At 42.1% G+C, this 26,579-nt stretch overlaps 2 protein-coding genes across 2 annotated transcripts; both read left to right on the forward strand.

The window, feature by feature from the left end:
- The first annotated feature begins 5 nt into the window (after nucleotides 1-5).
- On the forward strand, nucleotides 6-22,530 carry RRP8 (ribosomal RNA processing 8). Its single transcript, XM_027864462.1, has 7 exons — nucleotides 6-104; nucleotides 8,288-8,513; nucleotides 17,322-17,823; nucleotides 18,116-18,245; nucleotides 18,704-18,810; nucleotides 21,503-21,599; nucleotides 22,015-22,530. Exons 1-7 carry the CDS (start codon nucleotides 6-8, stop codon nucleotides 22,126-22,128), a joined length of 1,275 nt encoding a protein of 424 aa, XP_027720263.1. The 3' UTR covers nucleotides 22,129-22,530.
- LOC114044778 (cytochrome c oxidase subunit 6C-like) lies at nucleotides 7,262-7,581 on the forward strand. The gene has a single exon (XM_027864464.1). It carries the CDS (start codon nucleotides 7,290-7,292, stop codon nucleotides 7,518-7,520), a length of 231 nt encoding a protein of 76 aa, XP_027720265.1. The 5' UTR covers nucleotides 7,262-7,289; the 3' UTR covers nucleotides 7,521-7,581.
- Nucleotides 22,531-26,579: the final 4,049 nt, after the last annotated feature.

Consider the following 26,579-nt stretch of genomic DNA (forward strand, 5'->3'; position numbering starts at 1 on the left):
CCCCCATGTTCGAGGAGCCCGAGTGGGCCGAGGAGCCCCCGGCCCCGGCCGCCCGCGCGCCCCCGACCCCGCGTGCCAGGGTCGGGCCGGCGGCGCGCGCCAAGGTGAGTGTTTGCCCCGAGCGTTGGCGTGATTACACCTTCCTCCCCGTGTCGTGAGCCCCGTGCCCGTGTGGCCCGCCTTCTGTCTGCGTGACCCCCTCCCCTCTGTCGTGGGCCCCAGGGCTCTTGTGAGCTCCGTGGCTGTGTGTTCTCCTCCCTGTGTTTGCGTGACACCCCATCCTTCCTGTCGTGGGCTCCAGGGTTCTTGGGACCCGGTGTCCATGTGTCCTAACCCCCCCGCCCTCGTTGTGGGCCCCAGGATTCACGGGGCCCTGGTGTCCGTGGGTTCGACCCCCCCTGCGTGTTCCCGTGACCCGCTCCCTGTGTTCTGGGGACCCCAGTGTTCGGCCAGAGCAGGACAGAGCGGCTTTCCCCGGGGCCGCTCGCTCTAGCTCAGCGCGGTCCGACGTCTGCCGGGTCCTATCTCAGTGGCCGGGCGTGGGCGGGACGAGCCATAGGTCCTCTTCACATCTGGGTTTGGTCCTTCTTGTCCATCCCTCTACCATCTCTCTCTCTCTCTCTCTCTCTCTCTCTCTTTTGACATTTTTATTTAAAGTTTTGAGTTCCAAATTCTTTCCCTCCCTCCCCTCCCTCCTCTCTCAGACGGTAAGCAGTTATATACTATATAGATTTTATATGTATATTACATATATATCGTATATAGGTGTAATTATGTAAAACATTTCCCTATTAGTCATTTTGTACAAGAAGACTAGAATAAAAGAAAAACATGAAGTAAAATGAAGAATAGCATGCTTCACTCTGTATTCAGACAGTCTCAGTTCTTTTTTCGGAGGTGCATAGTATGCTTTGGGATCGTTTTGGATCATTATGTTGCTGAGAATAGTTAAGTGGATCACAGTTCTTCATCAAACAATATTGCTGTCACTGTGTACAATATTCTCCTGGTTCTATTCATTTCACTATACATCCATTCATGTAAATCTTTCCAGTTTTTTCTGAAATCGTCCTGCTTGTCATTTCTTGTAGCACAATAATATTTCATTACAGTCACATACCAAGCTTGTTTAGCCATTCCCCAATTTATGGGCATCCCTTCCATTTCCAATTCCTAGCCACCACAAAAAGAGCTGCTGTAAATATTTTTGTGCAAATAGGTCCTTTTTCCTTTATTTTTTAAAATCTCTGGGATGTAGACCTAGTAGTGGTATTGCTGGATCAAAGGGTATGCAAAGTTTTATAGCCCAGTGAGCATAGTTCCAAATTGCTCTCCAGAATGGATCAGTTCACAGCTCCACCAATAGTGCATTTGTGTCTCAGTTTTCCCACATCCCCTCCAACATCCAACATTTTCCTTTTTTGTCATATTAGCCAATCTGATCAGTATGAGGTGGTACCTCAGAGTTGTTTTAATTTGTATTTTTCTAATCAATAGTGATTTAGAGCATTTTTTTATTTGACTCTAGATAGCTTTGATTTCTTTATCTGAAAGCTTGCCTGTTCATATCCTTTGACCATTTATCAATTGAAGAAGGACATGTATTTTTATAAATTTGACTCATTTCTCTATATAGTTGACAAATGAGGCCTTTATCAGAGATACTTGTTTCAAAAACATTGTCCATTTCTAACTTAGATGGTAAGTATTGGTGGAGGTTCCCCAAGGTCGTAGTTAGGAAGGATTGCTGGGGATGTGGGTATGAAAAAATGACAACTTCTGCCTGAAATTGACATTTTGCTGGAAGGAGGAAGGGGGTGTTGTGAGTAGATGGGGAAGAAGAGGAAAAGGAGGAAGGCATCCTATGGAAAGTAACAATTGAGCTAAGTCTTAAGGTTAAGAGAAGGAAGATTCACAAGAGTCCAAGGAGAGGAAGGGGCACCTTCCTACAGCCCTGGGCTAATGTTAATTCACTGAAGCTGGAGACAAGACATATAAGACCAGTGAAAATGTAGTGTATGTGAAGTGAGCTGAAATAAGGCTGAGGTAGGGTGGAATCAGATTGTTCATAACTTTAGATGTCATGCTGAGGAGTTTGAATTTTATTCTAGAGGCTCTAGGGAACCCTTGAAGAGTTTTGATCAGGGAAATGAGAGACAGAAAATATTTTGTCAGCTGTGTGAAAAATTAATGAGAAAAAAAAAGACTGGAGGCATAGTTATGAGATTTTATAGTAGTCCAAGGGAACCATGATGAGGACCTGAATTAGGTGGTAATCCTGAGAGCAGAGGTGACAGTTCGAGTCCTGGGACATGATGAGATCATCTGGAGAAGAGGTAAGTGGACCCAGGAGCAAAGGTGACAGTTGCAGCCATGGGGCTGGTGAGTTCACCTAGGGAGAAAGAGTAGAAGAGACCAGCACTCATGATTAGGAGGATCTTGGGGATCTCAGAAGAATGAGTGATAAGACAGGTAAGAGGAGATTAATGAATACTGTACATGGTTAGAGGAGGTTTGAAGTTAAGAAAGACTAGAAAAGGCAACTATGAGCTTTCGGGGAGCAGTTTCAGGACTGCTGAAAGTACTGTGGGGGTTGCCAGAATAGGAAGGTTAAACTGATAAGGAAGTGGAAGCAGTGAATGTAGACTATTCTTTCTAGAAGTTTAACAGTGACAGTGAAGAAATATATAGGACCTTAGCTTGAGAAGGTGGTAATTTTAAGCTAAGGTTTTATTTTAAAGATGGGAGGAGACCTGAGCAAATATGCAGGCTAAGGGCAAGGCCCCTGTGAAGAGGGGGAGATTGAAGAGTCCCAAAGGCACAGGCAGAGGGGTGAGCTTTGGAGGGAAGAAATTGAAAGAGTTCATGATTTATGGATTCAATAATAGTAAAGTAGGAATCAAGGTCATGTACTGAGAGGGTGGGGATTAGAAGACTGAAAAGGTTTGGAACAGCCACTGTGGATGGTGTGACAAAATAACCAGTCAGGGAAAGAGACACTGGTTTGATGATGTCATTGGTATGGCGAACTCCCAAGGAAAGAAACTCCTGTGACTGATGCATATTGGTACCGTCTTTGCCGATAGTCTTACAGAGTTTCCTAGAGCATTGAGAGATTAGAACTTGCCCAGGGTCACACCACCAGTATGTGTCTTTTCTGACTTCAAGGCTTGCTCTCTGTTCAATATGCCTGCTGCTTCTCACAAATAAAAGTACTGCCATGCTCCTAGGAGGTGAGATAGCTCATTTGACATCTCAGGAATAGAAGTGCAGAAGGTAGGTTGTGGGGGTGACCCAGATTTGCAGGAACAGCAGAAAGACAAGGGGTTCAGAAATGGAAGGCTGTGGTGTGTAGAATGGACTTACACTCTGGAGTCTTGACTATGAAGGAAGGGAAATGAGGCCAGTATAAGTGAGGATGGTCCAGGAAAATAGGGAGAGATTGAGTGTCTGGAGATCATGTTAAAGTAGATGAAGATCTGATATGAGGACCCTGAACTCTAAGGCTGGCAAAATTGCATCAGGACCCAAGGAAAGTCATAAATTAGTGCTGGATGATCTATAGTGGGGAATGACAACTTGGAAAAATGGAGGAAGACTTCTTGAAGGAGGATGTAGGTGTCTGAACTTGGCTTTGGAAGATGATTAGGTTACCAGCAGGTAACTGTAGGTTCAGCGGGATAGTTGTGGGCAACAGGCATTTCAGGCTAAGTCTAGAGTATGAGCACAACCTGGGACATGTACAAAATGTGTGACTGGGTGAAATATACAGTAATCATAATTTATGTGTCTCTAGTGCTTTTCTTCCACAGCCTCAAGTATTTCTGTCCTCATTTTACAGATGAGGAAATAAACTTAAAAGGGAAGGCAACTTGGTGGAGGAGAATGAACAGTGGGTTTGAGGCCAAAGCACCTGGATTTGAATCTCAGTTTTGGAATTTCTTGCCTGTGTAAAACCTGGGCCAGGTGGCATCCCCTCAGAGGGCCTCAGTGTCTTCTTCTATAAAATAAAGAAGTTAGACTAAGGGCATTGGCTTTGAAGTCATAGGACATTGGTTCAAATCCTGTCTCTGTCCCTTATTATGTTTGTGACCTCAGGCAAGTCACTAAGTGCCTCTATTTCCCCATATTTATTTATTTTATTTTTTTCAGTTTAAGAGATTTTTTTGGTCATTTATTTTTTAGTTCTTTTTTTTAACAGGTGTTTTTAAAACTTTGGGTTACAAATTTTCTCCCTTCCTCCCTCCCAACTCACCCTCATTGAAAAGGCAAGCATCTCGATACAGGTTATAGATACATAGTCATGCAAAACACTTCCATAGTAGTCCTGTTGTGAAAAACTAAGTATATTTCCCTTCATCCTATCCTACCCCCCATTTATTCTATTCTCTCTTTTGACCCTGTCCCTCCTCAGAAGTGTTTGCTTTTGATTATCCCCTACCCCAATCTGCCCTCCCCTTTGTCAACTCCCTGCTCTCTTGTCCACTTCCCCCCTTATTTTCCTGTAGGGTAAGATAGATTTCCATACCCCATTGTGTATGTTATTCACTCCTTAAGCCAAATCCTATGAGAATAAGATTCACTCATTCCCTCTCACCTTCCCCCATTTCCCCTCTACTATAAAAGCCTTTTCTTGTCTGTTTCATGTGAGATAATTTACCCCATTCTACTTCTCCCTTTCTCCTTCTCCCAGTATAATCCTCTCTCACCCCTTAATTTTATTTTCCAGATATCACCCCTTCGGAAATCTTCAACTCACCCTGTGCCTTCTATCTATCTATTTATACATACATATAATTTTTTCCCTCCCCACTACCCTAATACTGACAAAGGACTCATGAGTTACAAGTATCATCTGTCCCTGAAGGAATGTAAACAGTTCAACCTTAGTAAGTCTCTTACGATTTCTCTTTCCTGTTTACCTCTTCCATGTTTCACTTGAGTCTTGTATTTGAAAGTCAAATTTTCTATTCAGCTCTGGTCTTTTCCTCAGAAATGCTTGAAAGTCCCCTATTTCATTGGATGACCATTTTTTACCCTGAAGGATTATACTCAGTTTTGCTTGGTAGGTGATTCTTGGTTATAGTCCTATCTCCCTTGCCCTCCAGAATATCATACTCCATGCCCTCTGGACCCTTAAAGTAGAAGCTGCTAAATCTTGTGTTATCCTGATTGTGTTTCCACAATACCTGAATTGTTTCTTTCTGGCTGCCTGCAATATTTTTTTCTTGAGCTGGGAATTCTGGAATTTATCTACAATATTCCTAAGAGTTTTCCTTTGGGGGTCTCTTTCAGGAGGAGATCAACAGATTCTTTCAATTTCTATTCTGCCCTCTGGTTCTAAAATATCAGGGCAGTTTTCCTTGATAATTTCTTGAAAGATGATGTCTAGGCTCTTTTTTTTGATCATGGCTTTCAGATAGTCCAATAATTTTTAAATTCTCCCTCCTGAATCTATTTTCCAGGTCAGTTGTTTTTCCAGTGAGGTATTTTACATTCTCTTCTATTTTTTTCATTCTTTTAGATTAGTGTTACAGTGCCTTGATTTCTCAAATTGTCACTAGCTTCCAATTTCTCCATTCTAATTTTCAAGGAAGTATTTTCTTCAGTAAGCTTTTGGATTTCCTTTTCCATTTGACCAATTTTGCTTTTTAGGGCATTCTTCTCATTGACTTTTTGGACCTCTTTTGCCATTTGGGTTAGGCTATTTTTTAAGGTGTTATTTTCTTCAGTATTTTTTTGGGTCTCCTTTAGCATCACTCTCAGTTTTTCCTCTACTTCTCAAAATCCTTTTTGAGCTCTTCTGTGGCCTGGGACCAATTCATATTTTTCTTGGAGGCTTTGGATGTAGGAACTTTGGCTTCGTTGTCTACTTCTGGTTGTATGTTTTGATCTTTGTCACCAAAGTAAGATAATATAGTCTGACTCTTTTTGCACTGCTTGCCAATTACTTGAGTTATAAATTCTTTGTTAAGTTAGGAGTCTGTTTCCAGTGTGGAGAATGTACTGTCCCAAGCATCAGGGGTTTTGAGCAGCTGTTTTCAGAGATACTTCTAGGGACCTATAAATTTTCAGCTCTTCCGAGGTGCTGTGATGAAGGGCGAGTTGTTTACTCCTTTCCTGGCCTATGCTCTGGTCTGTGAGTGACTTTTCTGTCTTGTAACTGTGAAGATTTCCTCTCCACAGCCACTACAGGCTCCCCCACACCAGCGTTCCTCCTTGCCCTAGGACCACTACCCAGAACTGTGACCCAGATCCAAGCATGGGCAAAGCAAAAAAATCCTGCACCAGCAGAGAGATCCCTGCAATCCCCCTCTGATCAGCCACTCGATTCCCCCTTGGTCTGTGGGCAGGAAGCTCAGGAGGCAGCTACCACCCTGGGGCCAAGCTCGGGGAATGGGACTGGAACCCCACCATGCCACCAAAAAAACAGACTTTTCCCACTGACCTTCTAAGTTGTCTTTGGTGTTGTGGGTTGAAAAGTCTGGAAACTACCACAGCTGCACGAGATTCAGTCCTCTGAAGCCTGCTCTAGATTAGCTGAGGCCTGTGAGCCCACGCTGAACTGCGCTCCTCTCCCTGCCCAGCACCATGTACCTTTTCTGATCAACCATCCAGGCTGTCTTTGACTGGAAATTTGTTTCACTCTGTCTTTTTGTTTGGTTCTGCTGCTTTAGAATTTGTTTAGAACCATTTTTTATAGGTATTTGGAGGGGCTTGTGGGAGAGCTCAAGCATGTCACTGCTTTTACTCCATCTTGGCTCCGCCCTGCCTCAGTTTATTTCCCCATCTTTAAAATCAGAGGACAGGACTAGATGAGTGAGGGCTCTTTCTTGGTGCAGAGCCCACTATGCTATGATTCCACCATCTCCACCAAGCCTTCTAGCTCTCGAGCCATAATTCTTTGCCTAAGTCAGGGAAGAGGAAGGAGTCATCCCTTTATGTCTCAGAACCACACTCAGATGTATGAGCAATGTCACAGGCTCCAGCCTTTCTTTTTTCTTTTTTCATTAAGAACTTAGCAAACAAACCATTTTAAAAGACGATGAAGAATGTATATGAAATTGTAAACTTACATATGGTTTTTTTAAATGTTTCATTGGGCTCGAGGCTCAGCCGTTGCTTAGAGAACCCTCCCTATGCACCGTTCCTCCTCTTGGCGAACGCTGTTTGAGCACTCCCGGCTCCTGTCTAGGCGCTTCCCCGGCTCTGCGCCTGCGAGGTTCCCCCTCACCCTTCATTTCTCAGGCACCAGAGAAGGACATACGTCCTTAGGAAGAATTGTCAGAATGTCTGCTCCTATTTTGGCAAAACCACAGCTGCGAGGCCTTTTGGCTAAGCGCTTGCGATTTCATATTATTACAGCATTTATTCTGTCCTTGGGATGTGCTACCATGTATAAGTTTGGAGTGGCTGAACCTGGGAAAAAGGCATATCAAAATGTCTATAGAAGGTATGATGCTGTGAAAGATTTTGAAGAGATGAATCAAGCTGGTGTCTTTCAGTATAGAAAACCATGATGAAATATACAGGTTTCAGAGGCTTGAGGTCCCTGGATACTTATTACTGACCTGTTTTTCTTGTACTCTAACATGAAATACATGCACTCCACTGGCTGTGGAGTAGTCAAACTTGATAATAAACAGTTGATGACCTACGTGTGGTAACTTTAAAAAAAAAAGTTTCATTGATTCCAAACCTGTCTCTCTAGACTACATTCCTATCATTTCCCCTCATACACTGTACATTCTGGCCAAACTGACCCACTTCCTATTACTTATGCCTAGCTTTCCACCTCCTACCAGTGAGCCTTTGCACAGGCTGCTTGTCCCTGTGCCTGGGATGTTTTTCCTCCTCACCTCCGTGTTTTAGAGGCTCAACTCAAATGCCAGCTCCTACCTAAAGCCACTTTCCCCTGCCCTCAGTTGTTAGTGCTTCCTCTTAAAAGATAAATTTGTGTTTGCTTTGTATATATTTACTTACCTTGTAAGTTCTGTTTCCATCCTATCCCCCTTCCCAGTAGGATTCAACCTCCTTGATGCCAGCAGTCATTTGTCTTTTGTCTTTGTGTTGCTACTAATGACCACAGGGCCCTGTACATAGTAGATATCTAATAAATACTTCTTGCCAAATTGAATCAACAAGTACATTTCTGGTTCCTGGGCTTCCTGCTTTTCTCATTGAGAGTAGGAATAGATGTAGGCACACAGAGCTGGGTTCAGGGGACAGAGACCCCTATTAGGGAAGCAGATTTCCTTCTGTCTCTTATCCTTCATCCTTCCCCCAGGGCCCCAGCCGTCAAAGTCTCCAAGCTACATTAAAGGCACTGCAGGCCGAGGCGCTGCCTTACCAACTCCCTAACCGAGAGGGCAATGACTCCAACTCGGATTCTGACCTTGGGGAGGAGAAGAGAAAAAAGAGGAAGAAGGCCCCCAAAGAGGCTCCACTTAAGGAAGAAAACTCAAAGCTACCAGCAGTCCAAGGAGTAAAAACTAAGAAAGAAGAGAGCAAAGGTATGGTGGATGCAGGGGGGATTTCCCGGTTAGTTCTATTTGTTCTTTCCTTTTCATTTCAAATAGTAATAATGGTACTGTAATGGATCGGGGATCTCATCAATATGTGTACTTCCTCCAGTGGTCCAGATTGTAACCCATCTATACATTCTTATCCTTTGTGATGCACATGTATGCTTCTCATCAATCTTTCATAGCGGATCCAACCAGTACACTGGAGGCCTTTCTCTAAAAAGTTCACCTTAATGGCATTAAGTGGGGTATGACTTCAAGGAGTAAGGGAGTTATCCTCTCTCTGTCTTCTCTCCTAGTCAGACTTCATCTGAGTATTATTTTCAAGTCTGGGCACCATAATTAAAAAGGACATTGATGAGGTAGAAGAAGGAGGCAATTAGGAAAGTGAAGGGCCTTGAGTCTATACCAGATGAGAATAAGTTTGAAGGAAATTTATCCTGAAGAAGAGAAAACCCAGAAGGGTCGTTCAGGTAGTCTTCAGAGTGGTTCGATTTGTCCTGTTTGGTCCCAGAAGGTAGAACTAGGAGTGGTTGGTGGAAGTTGCTAAGAAGCAAATTTAGGTTTGATATTAGGAAGGAAAAACTTCCTAGTGCTTAGAGCTGTACAAAAATAGGATAGACTTCTCCATTCTCTGAAAGAAGTGCATTCTGTCTCATCAGACATCATCCCACAGAGGCTAGATGATTTATTGTAGGGTATAATATAAAGGGAATTCCTTTTACATGTGGGTTGGACTAGATCAGGATTTCCTATCCAATTTCATGGAACCCCAGAAATCTGTCCCCATTCCCATCCTGTCCCCCTCCCCAGTAGGATATAACCTCCATGATGGTAGGCAATTAATTGACTTTTGTCTTTGTATTGCTATTGATAAACCACAGGACTCTGTACATAGTAGGTGTCTAATAAATACTTCTTGTCAAACTGAATCAACAAGTTCCAAGTTCCTGGGGCTCCTGCTTTTCTCGTGGGAATAGGGATAGATGTAGGTACACAGAGTTGGGTGTAGGGGACAGAGGCCCCCATTAGGGAAGTCGATTTTTTTGTTTGTTTGTTTGTTTTGTTTTCTGGTGTTTTTTTTTTAATTTTTTTTTGTTTGTTGCTTTTTAAATTTTTATTTTTTAAAAATTAATTAATTAATTAATTTATTTATTTGTTTTTAGTTTTCAACATTTACTTCCACAAGATTTTGAGTTCCAAATTTTCACCCCATCTCACCCCTCCCCCCCACCTCAAGATGGCATGCATTCTGAATACCCCTTCCCCTAGTCTGCTTTCCCTGCTATCTCAGCCCCCTTCTATTTTCCTGTAGGGCAGGATAGATTTCTGTACCCCATTTCCTGTATTTCTTATTACCTGGTTGCATGTGAAAACATTTTTTTTTAAAACGTGTTTTTTTAAACTTTGGGTTCCAAATTTTCTCCCTTCCTCCCTCCCCACCTACCCCCATTGAAAAGGCAAGCAACTCAATATAGGCTCTACTTGTGCAGTTATGCAAAACACTTCCATAGTAGACATGCTGTGAAAAACTAACTCTATTTCCTTTAATCCTATCCCGCCCCCCATTTATTCTGTTCTTTCTTTTGACCCTGTCCCTCCTCAGAAGTATTTGCTTCTGATTACCCCCTTTCCCAATCTGCCCTCCTCTCTATCATCCCCCTACTCTCTTGTCCCCTTCCCCTCCTATTTTCCTGTAGGGTAAGACAGATTTCCATACCCAATTGAGTGTGTATGTTATACCGTCCTTAAATTAAATCCTATGAGAATAAGATTCACTCATTTCCTCTCACCTTCCCTGGTTCCCCTCCACTGTAAGAACCTTTTCTTGTCTGTTTTTTTGTGAGATAATTTAACCCCGTTCTACCTTTCCCTTTCTTCTTCTCCTAGTATAATCCTCTCTCACCCTTTAATTTTATTCTCCAGATATGACCCCTTCATCTTCAACTCACCCTGTGCCCTCTATCTATCTATCTATCCATCTATCTATCTATCTATCTATCTATCTATCTATCTATCTATATATATATATATATATACACATACAGATGATTTTTTCCCTTCAACTACCCTAATACTGACAAAGGTCTCATGAGTTACAAATATCATCTTTCCATGCAGGAATGTAAACAGTTCACCCTTAATAAGTCTCTTATGATTTCTCTTTCCTGTTTACCTCTTCATGTTCCACTTGAGTCTTGTATTGGAAAATCACATTTTCTATTCAGCTCTGGTCTTTTCATCAGGAATGCTTGAAAGTCCTTTATTTCACTGAATGACCATTTTTTCCCCTGAAGAATTAAACTCAGTTTTGCTGGGTAGGTGATTCTTGGTTGTAACCCTATCTCCTTTGCCCTCCAGAATATTATATTCCATGCCCTGTGATCCCTTAATGTAGAAGCAGCTAAATCTTGTGTTATCCTGATTGTGTTTCCACAATACTTGAATTGTTTCTTTCTGGCTGCTTGTAATATTTTCTCCTAGACCTGGGAACTCTGGAATTTGGCTACAATATTCCTAGGAGTTTTCCTTTGGGGATCCCTTTCAGGAGGAGATCAGTGTATTCTTTCCATTTCTATTTTGTCCTCTGGTTCTAAAATATCAGGGCAGTTTTCCTTGATAATTTCTTGAAAGGTGATGTCTAGGCTCTTTTTTTGATCATGGCTTTCAGATAGTCCAATAATTTTTAAATTCTCTCTCCTGGATCTATGTTCCAGGTCAGTTGTTTTTCCAATGAAATATTTCACATTGTTTTCTAATTTTTCATTCTTTTGGATTTGTTTTACAGTGTCTTGATTTCTTATAAAGTCATTAGCTTCCAATTGCTCTATTCTAATTTTTAAGGAAGTATTTTCTTCAGTAATCTTTTGGACTTCCTTTTCCATTTGTCCAATTTTGCTCTTTAGGGCATTCTTTTCTTCATTGGCTTTTTGTACCTCTTTTGCCATTTGGGTTGGGCTATTTTTTAAGGTGTTATTTTCTTCACTATTTTTTTGGGTCTCCTTTAGCAAGCTGTTAACCTGCTTTTCATGATTTTCTTGCATCACTCTCATTTCTCTTCCTGGTTTTTCCTCTACTTCTCTTACTTCTCAGAATCCCTTTTGAGCTCTTCCAAGGCCTGGGACTGATTCATGTGTTTCTTGGAAGTTTTAGATGTAGGAGCTTTGACTTTGTTTTCTTCTTCTTGTTGTATGTTTTGATCTTCTTTGTCACCACAGTAAGATAATATAGTCTGACTTTTTTTGTGCTACTTGCTCATGATCCCAACCAGTTACTTGAGTTCTAAACTCTTTGTTAAGGTAAGAGTCTGTTTCCAGTGTGGAGAATGTGCTGTCCTAAGCTTTGGGGGTTTATACAGCTGTTTTCAGAGATACTTCTAGGGACCTGAAAAGTGTCAGTTCTTCCAAGGTGGTATGATGAGGGGCGAGGTTATTTCCTCTCCACTGCCACAACAAGCTCCACCACTCCAGCGCTCCTTCTCACCCCAGGACCGCCCCTCAGAACTGTGACCCAGATCCAAGCACTGGTAAAGCAAGAGATTCCTCCCTTAGCCCTGGCAAACAGATCCTTGCAATCCCCCTCTGATCAGCCACTCGATTTCCCCTCAGTCTGTGGGCTGGAAGCTCAGAAGTCAGCTGCTGCCCTCAGGGCGGCTGAGATCTAGCTTCTTCTCTCACCGCAGTCACAGACTTTTCCCACTGACCTTTTAAGTTGTCTTTGGCGTTCGTGAGTTGAGAAGTCTGGAAACTGCCACAGCTGCCCGAGATTCAGTCCTCTGAGGCCTGCTCCAGTGTCGCTGTGGCCTGCGTGCCCACGCCGAACTGTGTTCCTCTCCCAGCCCAGCGCAATATACCTTTCCTGTCAGTCATCCAAGTTGTCTTGGGCTGGAAATTTGTTTTACTCTGTTTTTTTGTGGGTTCTGCTGCTTTAGAATTTGTTTAGAGCCATTTTTTGTAGGTATTTGGAGGGGTTTAGGGGAGAGCTCTAGCAAGTCACTGCTTTCCTTCTGTCATCTTGGCTCCGTCTCCGGGAAGTCGATTTCTGTCTGTCTCTTAACGCTTTGTCTTTCCCCCAGGGTCTCAGCTGTTAATGTCTCCAAGCTACATTACAGCAGCACTCAGGCAGTATTTCTCTTTTCCTTCACTCTGGCTAACTGACCAGAGTGAATTAACTAACTAACTAACTCTTTTTCTGGTACTGTACTTCCTGGATATCTTTTATGCTACATATTGTGCATGTCATTGTTGGTAATCCAGTGTAGGCTACTTAAGTTTACTATACTTCTACGCATTTTGCTCTTAGAGGCAGTCAAAATTTTGATTCTTCAGAGATTGCGGTGTTCTGTGATCATAACGGCCCTATAGCATCTCTATGAAAATATTAGTGTTAAAAAAGATATGGAGTCCTAGAGCAGCGAGAGATCATAGCAATCACTGCATGCATGATTTACCAGTTGATATTTAGCCTACTCTCTTCCTGTTATTAAATTCTGGGACCACCTTATTTGTGCATTTGCAATATCTAGTATGGATTTTATTATACATACTCATGCATACCGAAAGGCATGGCTGCCCATCCAGCTTCATGTCATAGTCTAGACCATAGTCTAGACCAAATTCAAACAGCAAAACTCTCTCCTGTAGCCTGAACCAGATAAAAATGTAATTGGAAAATGTTTAACAAAGTAAATTAAAATACAACACAAATCATGTTAATTTATGGTTTTCTAAGTCATTTTGTCACTAGCAGGGATCCATTTTTAGTTGAGCTTGACCCTGATGTAGACAATAGGCATTCTTCATCCACTTGGTTCTTCCTATATGGATTGTTAGACTGATTTTTTTTTTGAGTGCTTATGAGTGTTATTAACATTAAAGAAGCCCTATAGTATTATGAGCCTTGATGCAACAAGCTTTAGAAACAGGAACATCTGGAAAATATCACCATTGATTGGGAGTTCCTCTTCAGATTGGTCTCTGTATGCAGCATCCTCTGTGACAATATCAAACAACCTTGATGAGCACAAATCTCCTTATTTTATGTCTCATTTGACATTGATCTCTTTGGTTTCTTCTATCTAAGAATTGTGTTTGATCTTTTAAAAAAAATTATTTATTTTTTTGTTACATTTTAAGTTCTGAACTGTCTCCCCCTCTCCTTCCCCACCCTGCACTAGAGAAAGCCACCATTTGACACAAATATATATATATGTATGCATGTATGTATGTATAGATATATGTAAAACCATACTATGCATAGTTCTATTTATCAGTTCTTTCTCTGGAGGTGGATACTATCTTCCTTCATAGGTCCTTTGTAGTTGATTTGAGTGCTTATAATTCTCAGAATAACTTAACAATTATTTGAACAATATTGCTATTACTGTATACAACATTTTCTTGATTCTGTGATTTTTTTTAAAAAATAAAGTTGTATTTTCTAACAGATCCCCCTTCTTGCCTGCTTGTTTCCCCTCCTCCAACCCCTACCTTATTGAAATTCCAAGAAAAACAAAACCTCTATTATAAACAGTAAAATCAAACAAAACCAATTCCCTCATTGGTCATGTAAAAAAAAAAATTGCTCATTCTGCACTCTTTAGTCCATCCCCTTTCAATCAGAGGGTGGGCAGCATGTTTCATCATGAGTCCTTTGGAATTATGTTTGGTCACTGTGTTGATCAGAGTTCCCAAGTCTTTCAAAGTTGTTTGTCTTAACAATATCATTGTTGTTGCATAAATTGTTCTCCTAGTTCTGCTCAACTCACTCTTCCTCATTTGTCTTCCTAAATTTCTTTGAAACCCTCCTTTCATCATTTCTTAGATCACAATGATATTCCCTCACATTCATACACTATAACTTACTCAGTCATTCCCCACCTCTGGTGGCTACCCCCTCTTGTGTGTGCCACCACAAAAAGGACTGCTATGAATATTTTCGAACTTATTAATCTTTTCCCTCTTTCTTTGATCTCTTTAGGGTATAGCCTTAGTAGTGGTATTACTGGTCAAAGCTATGCATAGTTTAATAACTTTTGGGCAATAGTTCTAAATTGCTTTGCACAATGCCTGAACCAATTGACAGCCCCACCAACAATGCATTAATGTACATTAGTGATACATTAATGTTCCTGTTTTCCCAGAGCCTCTCCAGCATTTGCCATTTTCCTTTTTTTTATCAGATATGCCCATCTGATGTGAGGTAGAACCTCAGAGTTCTTGCAATTTGCATTTCTCTAATTATTAATGACTTAGAGCATTTTTTAAAATATGGCTATTGATAACTTAGATTTTTTCCTCTGAAAACTGCCTGTTCATATCCTTTGAAACTTTATCAGTTGGGGGATGGCTCTTGGAACTCTGTATGATCTTAATATGTATTGAAGGCACCCTGTTTTACAAGAGGCTTTAAGGCTACTTTCTGCTGTACTGAGAAAAATGCTTTTGTATAATCAACAGACAGTGAGATCTTATATTTTTGCATTTTCTACTCATTTCAGTCATTTATGTTCCTTAATGTACTATTCCATAGAGAAGTAAGGCAGGGTAGAAAGAATGCTGAACTTGGAACCAGTGACCTGAGTTCAAGTTCCAGGTCTGCCATTTACTGTCTTTGTGACTTAAGTCAAGTCATTAACCTCCTTGTGCCTCAGTTTCCTATCTGTAAAATGAGGAAGTTGAACAGTGCCCTTCCAGCTCTAGCTATGATCTCTTCTCGTATTTTCATCAAAGATATACAGATCTTTTTCATATTTTTTTTTTTACAAAAGGTAAGAAAGTATCCATATTGGTCTCATTTATCTTTTCAGGTTCTTCTTCTTTTCCCTCATCTTTTCCTTTTATTCTTTTACTCAACTATGGTTCTTGTATTAGTTCCACTTTCATTTTTGAGGAGTCTGAATGTCTGTAATCTTAGTATTATTGTTTTCTTTTCCCCCGTAGTATTTATTCATCTTATTGGAAACTCTTGGTTATTCATTTTTTCATTTTCTATATTGGTTTTTCTCTGAGGTTTTCTTTTCCCTTCTATTTTTGTTGTTGCTGTACTGTTTTATTTGCACATTTATTGTTTTGAGGCAGTGGAAAGTATGCTGGACTTGGCCAAAACCACTCACTTGGCCATTATTCTGGACGTCTGATGCTTTTTTTTTTTTAGGTTAGTTGAGTGTATCTGGTATATCCATAATTGTCTCTTTAGACAATGTCCCTTGTACTTCCTTACTGGAATTCTTTGTGTTGGTGTTGGTATTTTATTCTTGTAGTTTCCTGCTCCTCCTGGGCTGCCTTCCATAGAAAATCTGAAGCCACAGCATCCATCTTGTCCTCTCTCTGAACTCTGAAACTTCTTCACCTTACATGTCCAACTTTCAGGATTTCGAAGTAGGAGGAGTCGCTTTCCCAAGGGTCTGATAATTTTTCTGCTTCAGCAGGCAGTTCCTCCTTTTTGGTGAGAATCAGGTCCAGAGTAGCTATTTTACCCATCACTTTCTACAGTTACCAAGGATGAAATTAGCAGCTCAACAAGTTCAGGATTCATCCATCAATCAATCAGTAAGTAGTTAAGTGATTGCTACTTGCCAGGTACTGTGATAGGCCTTGGTGACACTGAGACAAAAAGGAACTACTGCAGAAAGAAATCTTACTTGATTATAGTTTAGAATTCAGGTCAGTTAAAGGATTTATTACTTAATTTTTTACCAGCTGAAGCAGGGAATTGCATATAGAAAAGGAAGGCTCTGTGGAGCAAGTGGGCTTTTGGATAGGAGCTAGTATCCACAGTCATGCAGGGTTCACAACTGGTCATTCTCTGGTTTGCGGGGCAGTGTGTTATGTTTCAGGAAAGGGAATAGAAAATTACTAATCTGCTAGTCAGTGGTTGGCTTGGGGCATGGGGAGAGGGTCCGGGACAGAGTGTATTCATCTTTTGGTTATTGTTGCACTAGAGCTGGGTAAAAGAAGACAAAAGGTAAGCATTAGGCATGACTGTCCATTTACACTTGAAATGGAAGCTTATTCTAAAATGGAATTACTTGTGTCAAGAAAGGGAAAACACAGTGCCCTTCTTTCTGCCACCATGAGTTCCTGCCCTCAAGAATCTTACATTCTTTGTGTCAGTTGCTCTGCTTTTGGCATAAAAGTGAGTTTCAATGTATGTCCAGATATAAAATTTCCTATCACTGCTGCATTATCCCTCTCTGCTATGCCCTATCATAACCCCTATCATACCACTTTGCTAAGCTTGTGGTCTGTTCTCAAATTGGTCATCTGTTTCCTCCATTTGGCTGTTCAGTCTATGGTACTCACCAACCACAGTCTTTTTCTTGGGACTCCATGCATCAGTTCTTACAAATATTGCACAGCATACTTTCTGCTTTTTTTGGAATTCTACACAAGTGAATATCTTCCTAATGTTTTCCTACCCATTCTGTTCCTTTGAGACCTTTCCATTGCTGCATTCCAAGCACCAGTCACATCTCAGCAAGTCCCAGGAGGATTACATCTACTCTTCTTTCTCATTATTGTTTCCTGTGAATTCCTCAGCGTCTCCACTGATACTTTTCTTTAGCTCTGTTATACTTGATGCCTTCTGTGGGATCTAGTTTAGTTCTTCTACCTATACACTTACCTTCTTCTGCTAGCCTTACCCTTGGAGGGCTAAACTTTGACTCCTCATTCTGGGAAACAATTCGTCTCTGAGCTGGAGAATGGCTGGGGTGACTTTATAGGTCTTTAGGATCAAAGTTATTTACCCTGGCCCTCTACCAACAAAAGCCCTCCAATATTTTACCCCCTTCAGGCTCTGGAGCCCCAAAGAATGGTGATCTGCCCTCTGTTCTTCCCCAGAATGACCCAGGCCTCAGGAGGACCACCCTGGGCCCAGTGAAAGATGGGAATAATACAGAGCCAAGACTGAGTCGGAAACAATGGAGAAACCGTCAGAAAAACAAACGGAGACAGAAGAATAAGTTTCTACCTCCAAAGCCACAGAGTGTTGCAGCTCCTGAGGAGGAGAACCCCTCTGGGCTGACAGAGAAATGTGAGCCAGAGTTGGAAGCAGAGGAGCCAGGGGCATCTCTGGACCGGGGTGGGATGCTTCGGGCAAAGATGAAGCAGCGGCTTGAGGGAGCTCGTTTCCGCTTCCTCAATGAGCAGCTTTACTCTGTGACTAGCAGTGCTGCAAGCCACATCTTCCAGGAAGACCCTGAGGCCTTTGAGCTCTATCATCGTGGCTTCCAGAACCAAATAAAGCGATGGCCCTTGAAGCCTGTGGACCGAATCGTGAAAGACTTGAAACAGCGGTGAGCAAGGGAGAGACCCCTTATGAGGCAAAGGAGGATGGCACAGATGGTGAGGGAATGTTTGAGAGGTGACAGGGAACTTATGACAGGTGAAGAGGTGCCAAGGAGAGAGGGTATGACAGTTGGGGGCATGGGAAGTAACTGGTGTGTTGTGGGATGTAAGGGGGATGTTGTAAAAGTAAAGATTGGGCCTATAATATGGCTAAATTACAGGAGATTAGGAGCACTTAAGCCTCAGTCAACTAGGACTGATACTCAGATAGGCCTCTGACTGTCTTCCTTGTCATTGTAGGCCAGCATCCCTGGTTGTGGCAGATTTTGGTTGTGGAGACTGTCACCTTGCCTCTAGTGTCAAGAACACTGTACACTGCTTTGACCTGGCTGCACTTGACCCCCGTGTCACAGTCTGTGACATGGCCCAGGTAAGGTCCCAGTTCTCTGTGAATCTTTGCTTCACCATCCAAATTCTCAGCTTCTAATAGAAGGTATCTCCTGTCTCTGAAAACCTTTACATTCTCATAAATGTCTTCAACCTTCTATAAAGTGTCACTTTCCTGTGTCAGCCTTCAGTGCCTCCTGTAAACCTTCACTTCTTCATCTCAGACCTGCCCTCCCACAGAAAAGTCATATAAGCCTTTATTTAGCTCAAGAATATCTGATCTTTCCTACTTAATCCCTCATTTCACCCAAGAAGGCCTTACCTGCCCCTGGAAATCATCAGTTCCCTCCTTAAGCCTCCATGTTTCCCTGGAAACCTTTACTTCCATATATAAGAACGCATCTCTTGGGAGCCCACATTTCTTTTCTGGAGGGATTCATGTTACTGCTTGAGGTAATAGGACCTAGGTTTCATAATTTCCCTTCCCTCCTCTCCCCCCAGGTGCCCCTCAAGGATGAGTCTGTGGACGTGGCTGTTTTCTGCCTTTCATTGATGGGAACAAACCTGAGTGACTTCCTGAAGGAGGCAAACCGAGTACTGAAACCAGGGTATGGGGACCTCTGGGAGCTGGGGGGTCTTTGTGCAGAATCTGTCTCCCTCATTATGTCTGCTTGGCTCTGTCATTCACAGTATTCCATCCCACCTAGCCTCTCAGACTCTCACAGGCCCTCCAGTCACACACCATCATAGCATCTAATTCTACCTGTACCTGAGGAGGCATCTCCTCTTTATTTTTCCTTACAGAGCATCATTCAACTTCCTCTTGAATGCATCTGTAAGGCAGCCCTTTCCATGTTTAGAAAACTCTTCATTCCATGAAGGAAGTCTAATCCTTGGCTATTCAGCTTCTCCTTGTTGCTTTTAGGATGTACTTGGGGCCAAGCAGAGCAAAGCTGATCTCTCTTCCCTATGACAGTCCTGCAGCCATTTGAAGATAAGGATCACGTTCTTCTCCAAGCTAAACATTTCTGATTCCTTCTGCTGATCCATATATGACATTATTTCTAGTCCCCTCACCATCCTGGTCTCTCGGATCGTCTGGACATACATCAGCTTGTCAGTGTCCTTCCTAAATTGTATTACTAAGAAATGAACACAGTATTAAGGTTGTGATCTGATTAGGGCCCATTTGGACGTTACCGTAGTAACATAGATTTAAAGTCAAGAAGGATTGTAGAGATGATCAAATTCAACCTCCCCTCTCCCTCTCCTAAGTGAGCAGAGCCAAACTCTAGCATAGAGTCCAAAGTCAAGAAGTAGTCTGGAAAAAGGAGCAAACAGCAACAACAACAAAAAAGAATTCCTATGGTAACTGGGAAGTTTAAGACACAAACTCAGGGGCAGCTAGGTGGCACAGTGAATAGAGCTCTGGCCTTGGAGTCAGGCGGACTTGAGTTCAAATCCGGCCTCAAACACTTGACACTTAACTAGCTGTGTGACCCTGGGCAAGTCACTTAACCCCAGTTGCCTCCCCAAAAAGCAAAAAAAAAAAACACAAAAAAAAACAAAGTTAAAGACAATGATTTGAAAAACAAGATACAAGCAAAGTGTCAAAGAAAAATGCAGGTTGGACGCAAGCCCAATAATAATTCCTAGAAAAGCTAAAGAGATTTTTTAAAAAGTTTTTTATTTTTTCCAATAACATGTAAAGACAATTTTTAACATTTTTCACAAAATTTTGAGTTCCAAATTTTTTCTCTTCTTCCCTCCCCCCTCCCTAAGATGGTAAGCAATTTAATATAGGCTATATATATGCAATCATGTAAAACATAAGAAAAAGATTTTTAAAATCAAATAAGCAGGAGGGGAAAAATTGGGAAAAGAAATGAGAATAATGCAAGAAAATTATGAAAAGAGAATTAACCACTTGGTAAAAGGGACAAAAAATACTCAAGAAAATAACTCCTTAAAAATCAGAATTGGCCAAATGACAAAAGAGGTACAAAACCTCGCTGAAGAAAATAACTCCTTAAAAATTAGAATTGGTTGAGTTGAAGCTAATGATTCCATGAGACATCAAGAAACAATAAAACAAAGTCAAAAGAGTGAAAAAAAATAGAAGAAAATGTGAAATATCGCATAGGAATCTACCCTTGCTTGTAACTTGCATCTTTGCATGTGCTTTTAAAACTTACATTGGTTGATGAACTATGCATCCACATTGGCCTTGGGAGGCAGTTTCCCATTTTCTTTATCATGGGAATCATTTGTGTTTGTGTTTTCAGAATCCTATTCTTCAGTATCTCCTGATGCTCTTGGGTCAACTTTCCTTGTAGAGTCTCCAGGTCACCAGATCCAGTCTATCCTTCAGTTTAATTTTCACCGAACTATGGCTTGGAAATCTATTCTCCCATTTCTAGGGTCTAATTTAGAGTGGTCACTTCTCTTTAAGGTTCCTATCAATAATAGTCAATAATCAATAAACATTTATTAAGTGCCTGCTATGTGCCAGGCATTATGCTCAGCTCTAAGGACAAATTCAAAAAAGAAAGATAATCCTTGCTCTTAGGGAGCTTACAGTCTAATAGGGAAAGATAATACCTAAAAGAAAACTGAAAATCTGGGAGGGGAAAAGGTACCTACCTTGGGGATGTGGTAGAGAAGCCAAAGAAGACCAGAATGAGTGCAGCGGCATGGGAGTTGGGATATCTGAGGAGAGGAGATAATTTTTACTTTAGCAACCCATTCTTTCTTGTTGGTGAGAGTTGGGTCCAGAATGGCAATTCCCCTAGTTGTTTCCTTTATAGGATAAAAGTGTTTGAGGAGATTGGAGAAGACTAAGTTCCCTTCCAGCTCTAAATTTATGATACTTAAGGTAAATCAGTTTTTCAACCTGTTTTTTGGCAGAGAAAAAGCTCTAGCAGATATTTAGATAGTTGAAATCCCCTATCATTACTATATCATATCTCTGTGCCAGGCCTGTAATCTCTTTGCCCAAGTACCTTGATGACAATATTGCTTCTGTTTCTTCCTTTATTACTCTTCATGCAGATGCTTTCCACCATGCTTCCCTGATCTAGTTTCTTGATTTGCTTATGTGAGTGCATCTTAATATATACACTGATAACACACACACACACACACACACACACACACACACACGCTCTCAGTCACTCACACACTCTCATTCTCTCTCGTCTACTTCATTCATTTGAATATGTTACCCTGTCTTGTACTTCTCTGCCCTATCTAACTCTGTCATGATTTACTCCTCCTTTCATCTCCTTTCTTTCCCTACAGAGGCATGTTGAAAGTGGCCGAGGTAGCCAGCCGATTTGTGGATATGAGGGGTTTCTTGGGAGCCTTAGCCCAGTTGGGCTTCAAGCTTGTTTCCAAGGTAACAAGGATGCCCTCTTTCTCCAGCTCTCCACCCCCACTCCCCTACCCCCACATACAAACTCATGCAGACGTGCTGGGGAAGTACTGCCACAGAATATGGGCCATGTCTGTGTCCATCCTGACCCTATGTCCCATGGGCTAGACAGTAAGAATTTTTGGTGGGGAAAGTTTATGAAGGGATAATATTCACTGACTCAATTGCCCAACCACGTTGTAGAAATTTGACAAGATATTGGCCCCTGAGGGGTAGCTAAGGAAGGAGAGTCAGCCCCTCATGGCAATGATTGATTGATGGTGACCCTTTCCTACCCTGTCCCCCTCCATCTCACCCTATCAGTAGGGGGATGTGAAGAGGGCCACGGAAGAAGTTAATACCTACTTCTCTAGCTATGGTCCATCTCTTCTCCTTCCAGGATCTGACCAACAGCTACTTCTACCTGTTAAATTTCCACAAGATAGGACCTCCCAAGGCTCAGGGTCCCCTTCGAGGCCTGACTTTGAGGCCATGTCTGTACAAGCGCCGATGACCCCGTAAAGCTCCTTTCTGCCTCCACCTTGCCTGAGGCATCAGGATTGAGCTACCGCTACAGCCCAACCATGAGGCTTGACAGAATAGGAGCTTGTGCACAGGAGCACTGTGATAAAACATGGACCAGGGCAGCAGGTGAGGACTCAGTTCGAAGACTGAGCTGACTTGTACAGATGGACACTGGCAACAGGTTGGGGAGTTTTCAGAGGTAATCCCTTGATGTGGATTCAAACCCTGACTGGATCCCTGGCAACTCAAGACTGATTAACTTCATCTCCTTGGGCCTCTCTCTCCTCATGAATGGCTCTAAACTGTAAGAATTGGGGAGGGGGAGGTGCATTCCAACCCTTGTCCAGCTTTCCATATCTCATTGAAGAAATAAAGCTGTGGTGGAGTTTGACTCCCTGACCCTTTTTGTAGCCACTGACCTACCCCCTTTCCTGACTTGCTGTGTGATCCATGGTTTCAGCAAGTTTCAAATCTCTCTAGAATGAATTAGAGAAAGGAATAGACCTAGATACAACTGCCTGTGTGAGATAAGAAGCCACTTTGTGGGCTTAGCAGGTAGGAAGGACAGATAGGCCTATAAGTGTCAGTGTCCCTGACCAGGAATAACTCACTATAGCTGACCTAGAACCTGGAGAACAACTCTCAGCTGGCACTAGGTCCAGTCAGAGGTATGCTGACTGTCACATATCAAAGGATATTGTATTAATAGGAGAGGCAGTACCAAGAACATTGTAGATGCTTTAAAAAAAAATTGATTCCTTTTGCCTTTACATCAGTCATTTCTGAATATATCCAACTCCCTAACTTCTCTTCATAGCAGAAGGAAGAAAATTGAGCAAAACCCACTAGTGCTTCAGACCATCTGCCAGCATTTCCATCCTTGTACTCCCTTTCCATCAAAAGGAAAGGGTCACGACTCCTCATCTCATTGTTTTCATATAAGAAATAATAGCGATTACATTCATGTACCACATTTTTTGTTGTTGTTCCATCGTTTTTCAGTCATGTCTGAATCTTTGTGAGCCTATCTGGTATTTTCTTGGCAGAGATATTGGAATGATTTGCCATTTCCTTCTCTAGCTTTTTTTATAGATGAGGAAACCAAAGCAAACAGGGCACACAGCTAGCAAGTGTCTGAGGCCAGATTTGAACTCAAGAAGAGGTCTTCCTGACTCCAGGCCCAGCACTCTATCCACTGTGCCAGCTGACTGCCCAATTAGAGGCAATTAGTCTAGCCTCAGACACTAGCTGTGTGACCCTGCACAAGTCACTTAATCCTGTTTGCCTCAGTTTCCTTGTTTGTAAAATGAGCTGGAGAAGGAAATAGCAAACCACTCTAGTATCTCTGCCAAGAAAACTCCAAATGGAGTCACAAAGAGTCAGATACAACTTAACAACAAGTACATGTTTTTAACTATTACCTAATATGTGGATACAGGTAGCTAGGAGGTACAATGGATAGAGTACCAGGCCTGGAGTTAGGAAGACCTGAGTTCAAATCTGGCCTCAGATACTTCCTAGCTGTGTGACCCTGGGCAAGTCAGTTAACCCTGTTTGCCTCAGTTTTCTCATCCATAAAATGAGCTAGAGAAGGAAATGGCAAAACACTCCAATATCTTTGCCAAGAAAATTCCAGAAAGGGTTTATGAAGAGTCAATCATGACTGAAATGACTAAACATCTATAATCAGTGGGTATACACTTTGGTTTCAGCATTTTGCTATCACAGTACTGTTATGAATGTTTTGGCATGTGCAAATCCTTTCTGTCTTTGACTTCCTTGAGATATATTTCTAGCAGTGGGATCTTTGGGTCAAAGGTATGAGCAGTTGTGTTAGTTTGGGGGCATACTTCAGCATTATTTTCTAGAATGGCTGAACCTGGTCATAACTACGCTATCAGTAGTGTGCCTGCCTTTCTTCAGCCTCTCCAGTATTGACTTTCCATCATTTGTTACTATTGCCAATTTACTGGGTATGAGGTGAAACCTCAGGGCAGTTTTAATTTGCATTTCTCTCATTAGTAATGGTTTGGAGCATTCTTTCATGTTGTTGTTAACGGTCTGCATAGTCTCTCTACTCAGCATAGAAGGAGTGGGTAAAGACATGACTATGGGCTTCCTGTCTCTGCTGATATGATGTTCAGCCCAGTGGTTTTAAAGGACGCTGTCAAAGAAAGGACTGCCACTTATGGCTTTGCTGCTGCCCTGGGGCATCTTCACAAGGTCATGCCAAGGGCAGGCATTAGCACTCATCTGTGCCTTCCACGTACTAAAGATCAGTTTCTTGAATACTTCAGTCTGATTTGGGCCTTACTGTCAGTAAGTTCAGTTCATTATCCACAGAGATTATGATGACCCAGTCAACTAAGAATGCATTTGGAGTTTATAGCGGTATGAGGAGTTCATTGAGGAATGTTGGGGGTAGAGGAAAAGGGGCAGAGAGAAATGGATACCATGAAAGGAATGACAATGATAGATGTGGTGACCTTGGGGGAGAAGGAAGGAAAGTGATATAGCTGTGCTGATCACCCTCCTTTTAGTGCATTTTCCTCCTGTTTTCCTTGGTGAGCTCCTTGGCCCTTGGTTGGTTGTGGACAGCAACTCAGTGGCTTGTCTCTTAATTCCCATGCCTGCTCTGAGGGATGACTAGGGACAGGGATTCCAGCTTATAGGCTCCCCTAGGGTATAGGAAAGGCATTGCTAGCCTGGAGAAGGCTTCTAACAAATCTGCTACCAATTGCTGTAGCCATGGAACATTAGAAATTACAAAAGCACAAATCATAAACTGAGCCATCCTGCAACAGCAAGGTGTAAAGCAGCTATGGTATAGGCAATGGAATAAAACTGGGACTCTTAGCCTACCACAGATTAGCCTTCAGTCAGTGAATACCTGCTATGTACCAGGCACTGTGCTAAGTGATGGCAATACAAAAAAAGGCAAAAGATAATCCCTTCCCTTAGGGAGTTCACAATCAAATATGTACAAACAAGCTATGTACAGGGTAAATAAAAAATATTTAACAGAGGGAAGGTACTAGAATTAAGAGGGGCTGGGAAAGGCTTTCTGTAGAAGATAGAATTTTAGTTGAGACTTAAAGGAAGCCAGGGAAACCATTAGGCAGAAATGATAGAGGGCATTCTAGGCATGGGGAGGGGAGGGAAAGAAGGGGGCAGCCAGAAAAAATGCTCAAAGTCAAGAGATGGAGTATCTTGTTCATGGAACAAAGTCCAGTGTCACTTAACTGAAGAATACATGTTGAGGGGCAGCTAGGTGGCGCAGTGGATAGAGGCCTTGGAGTCAAGAGGACCTGAGTTCAAATCCAGCCTCAGACACTTGACACTTACTAGCTGTGTGACCCTGGGCAAGTCATTTAACCTCAGTTGCCTCACCAAAAAAAAAAAAAAAAGGACATGTTGAGAAGTAAGGTATAAGAAGACTGTAAAGGTAGAATAGGGCTAGATTATGAAGAGCTTTAAATACCAAACAGAGGATTTTGTATTTGATCTGGAGACAAAAGGGAGCTACTGAAGTTTATTGAACTGGGGAGTGACATGGTCATATCTGTGCTTTAGGAAAATCACTTTAGTGGCTAAAAGGGAGGATGGAGTGGAGTGGGGAGGTAGGTCCTCCAACAGACTATTGTAATAGTCCAGGCATGAGGCTTTTATAATAGTCCAAGTGTGAGTTGAGAGCCTGTACCAGGCAATGTCAAAGGACAGAAGGAGGAATGTTTGAAAGATGTTACAAGGTGATTTGACAGGCTTTGAAAACAGCCTGGATATGGGGGAAGAGGAAGAGTGAAAGGTAGTGAGGAATTGCGGATGACTTCTAGGTTGTGAGCCTAAGGGACTGGGAGGATGATGTTGCCCTCTACAGTGACAGGAAGGTAGGAGAAGGGGAGTACTGAGGGAAAATGATTTCCTTTTTCAACATGTTGAGTTTAAGATGTCTGATGGACATCCACTTGGAGGTGTCTGGAAGATGGTTGGAGATACAAGATTAGAAATCAACAGAGTTTAGGGCAGGATAGGTAAACTAGAGGGAGAAGAGAAGATGACCCAGGTCAGAACCCTGAAGACTATCTGTGGATAGAGGACATGATCTGGAAGAGGTTCCAGCAAAGGAGACAGGAGTGGTCAGATAGGAGAACCAGGAGAGAATGGTGTCCCAAAAATCTAGAAAGAAGAGAGAGTGAGCAACAGTGTCAGAGGTTGCAGAGAGGTCAAGGAGAATGAGGATTAAGAAAAGGCCACTGGATTTGGCCATTATGAGATCATTGGTAACTTTGGAAAGCAGTTTTGGTGGAATGATGAGAGGTCTGAACCCCTACCAGATTGTAGGGGACTGAGAATGAGCAGAGCAAGTGGAGGCATCTATTTGTAGATGCAGGATGGCCTTTTCAAGGAGTTTAGTTACAAAGGACATGAGAGATAGGAAAT

This window comes from Vombatus ursinus, unplaced genomic scaffold, assembly GCF_900497805.2.
Source record: "Vombatus ursinus unplaced genomic scaffold, bare-nosed wombat genome assembly UNPS02014775.1, whole genome shotgun sequence".
NCBI lineage: Eukaryota > Metazoa > Chordata > Mammalia > Diprotodontia > Vombatidae > Vombatus > Vombatus ursinus.

Excerpts from the sequence above, each read along its gene's own strand:
- RRP8 (XM_027864462.1), top strand. The coding sequence starts at position 6 with ATGTTCGAGGAGCCCGAGTGGGCCGAGGAGCCCCCGGCCCCGGCCGCC. Across the intron at positions 18,246-18,703 it reads CAGTCTGTGACATGGCCCAG|GTGCCCCTCAAGGATGAGTC; the intron begins GTAAGGTCCCAG and ends CTCTCCCCCCAG. Across the intron at positions 18,811-21,502 it reads AACCGAGTACTGAAACCAGG|AGGCATGTTGAAAGTGGCCG; the intron begins GTATGGGGACCT and ends CTTTCCCTACAG.
- LOC114044778 (XM_027864464.1), top strand. The coding sequence starts at position 7,290 with ATGTCTGCTCCTATTTTGGCAAAACCACAGCTGCGAGGCCTTTTGGCT.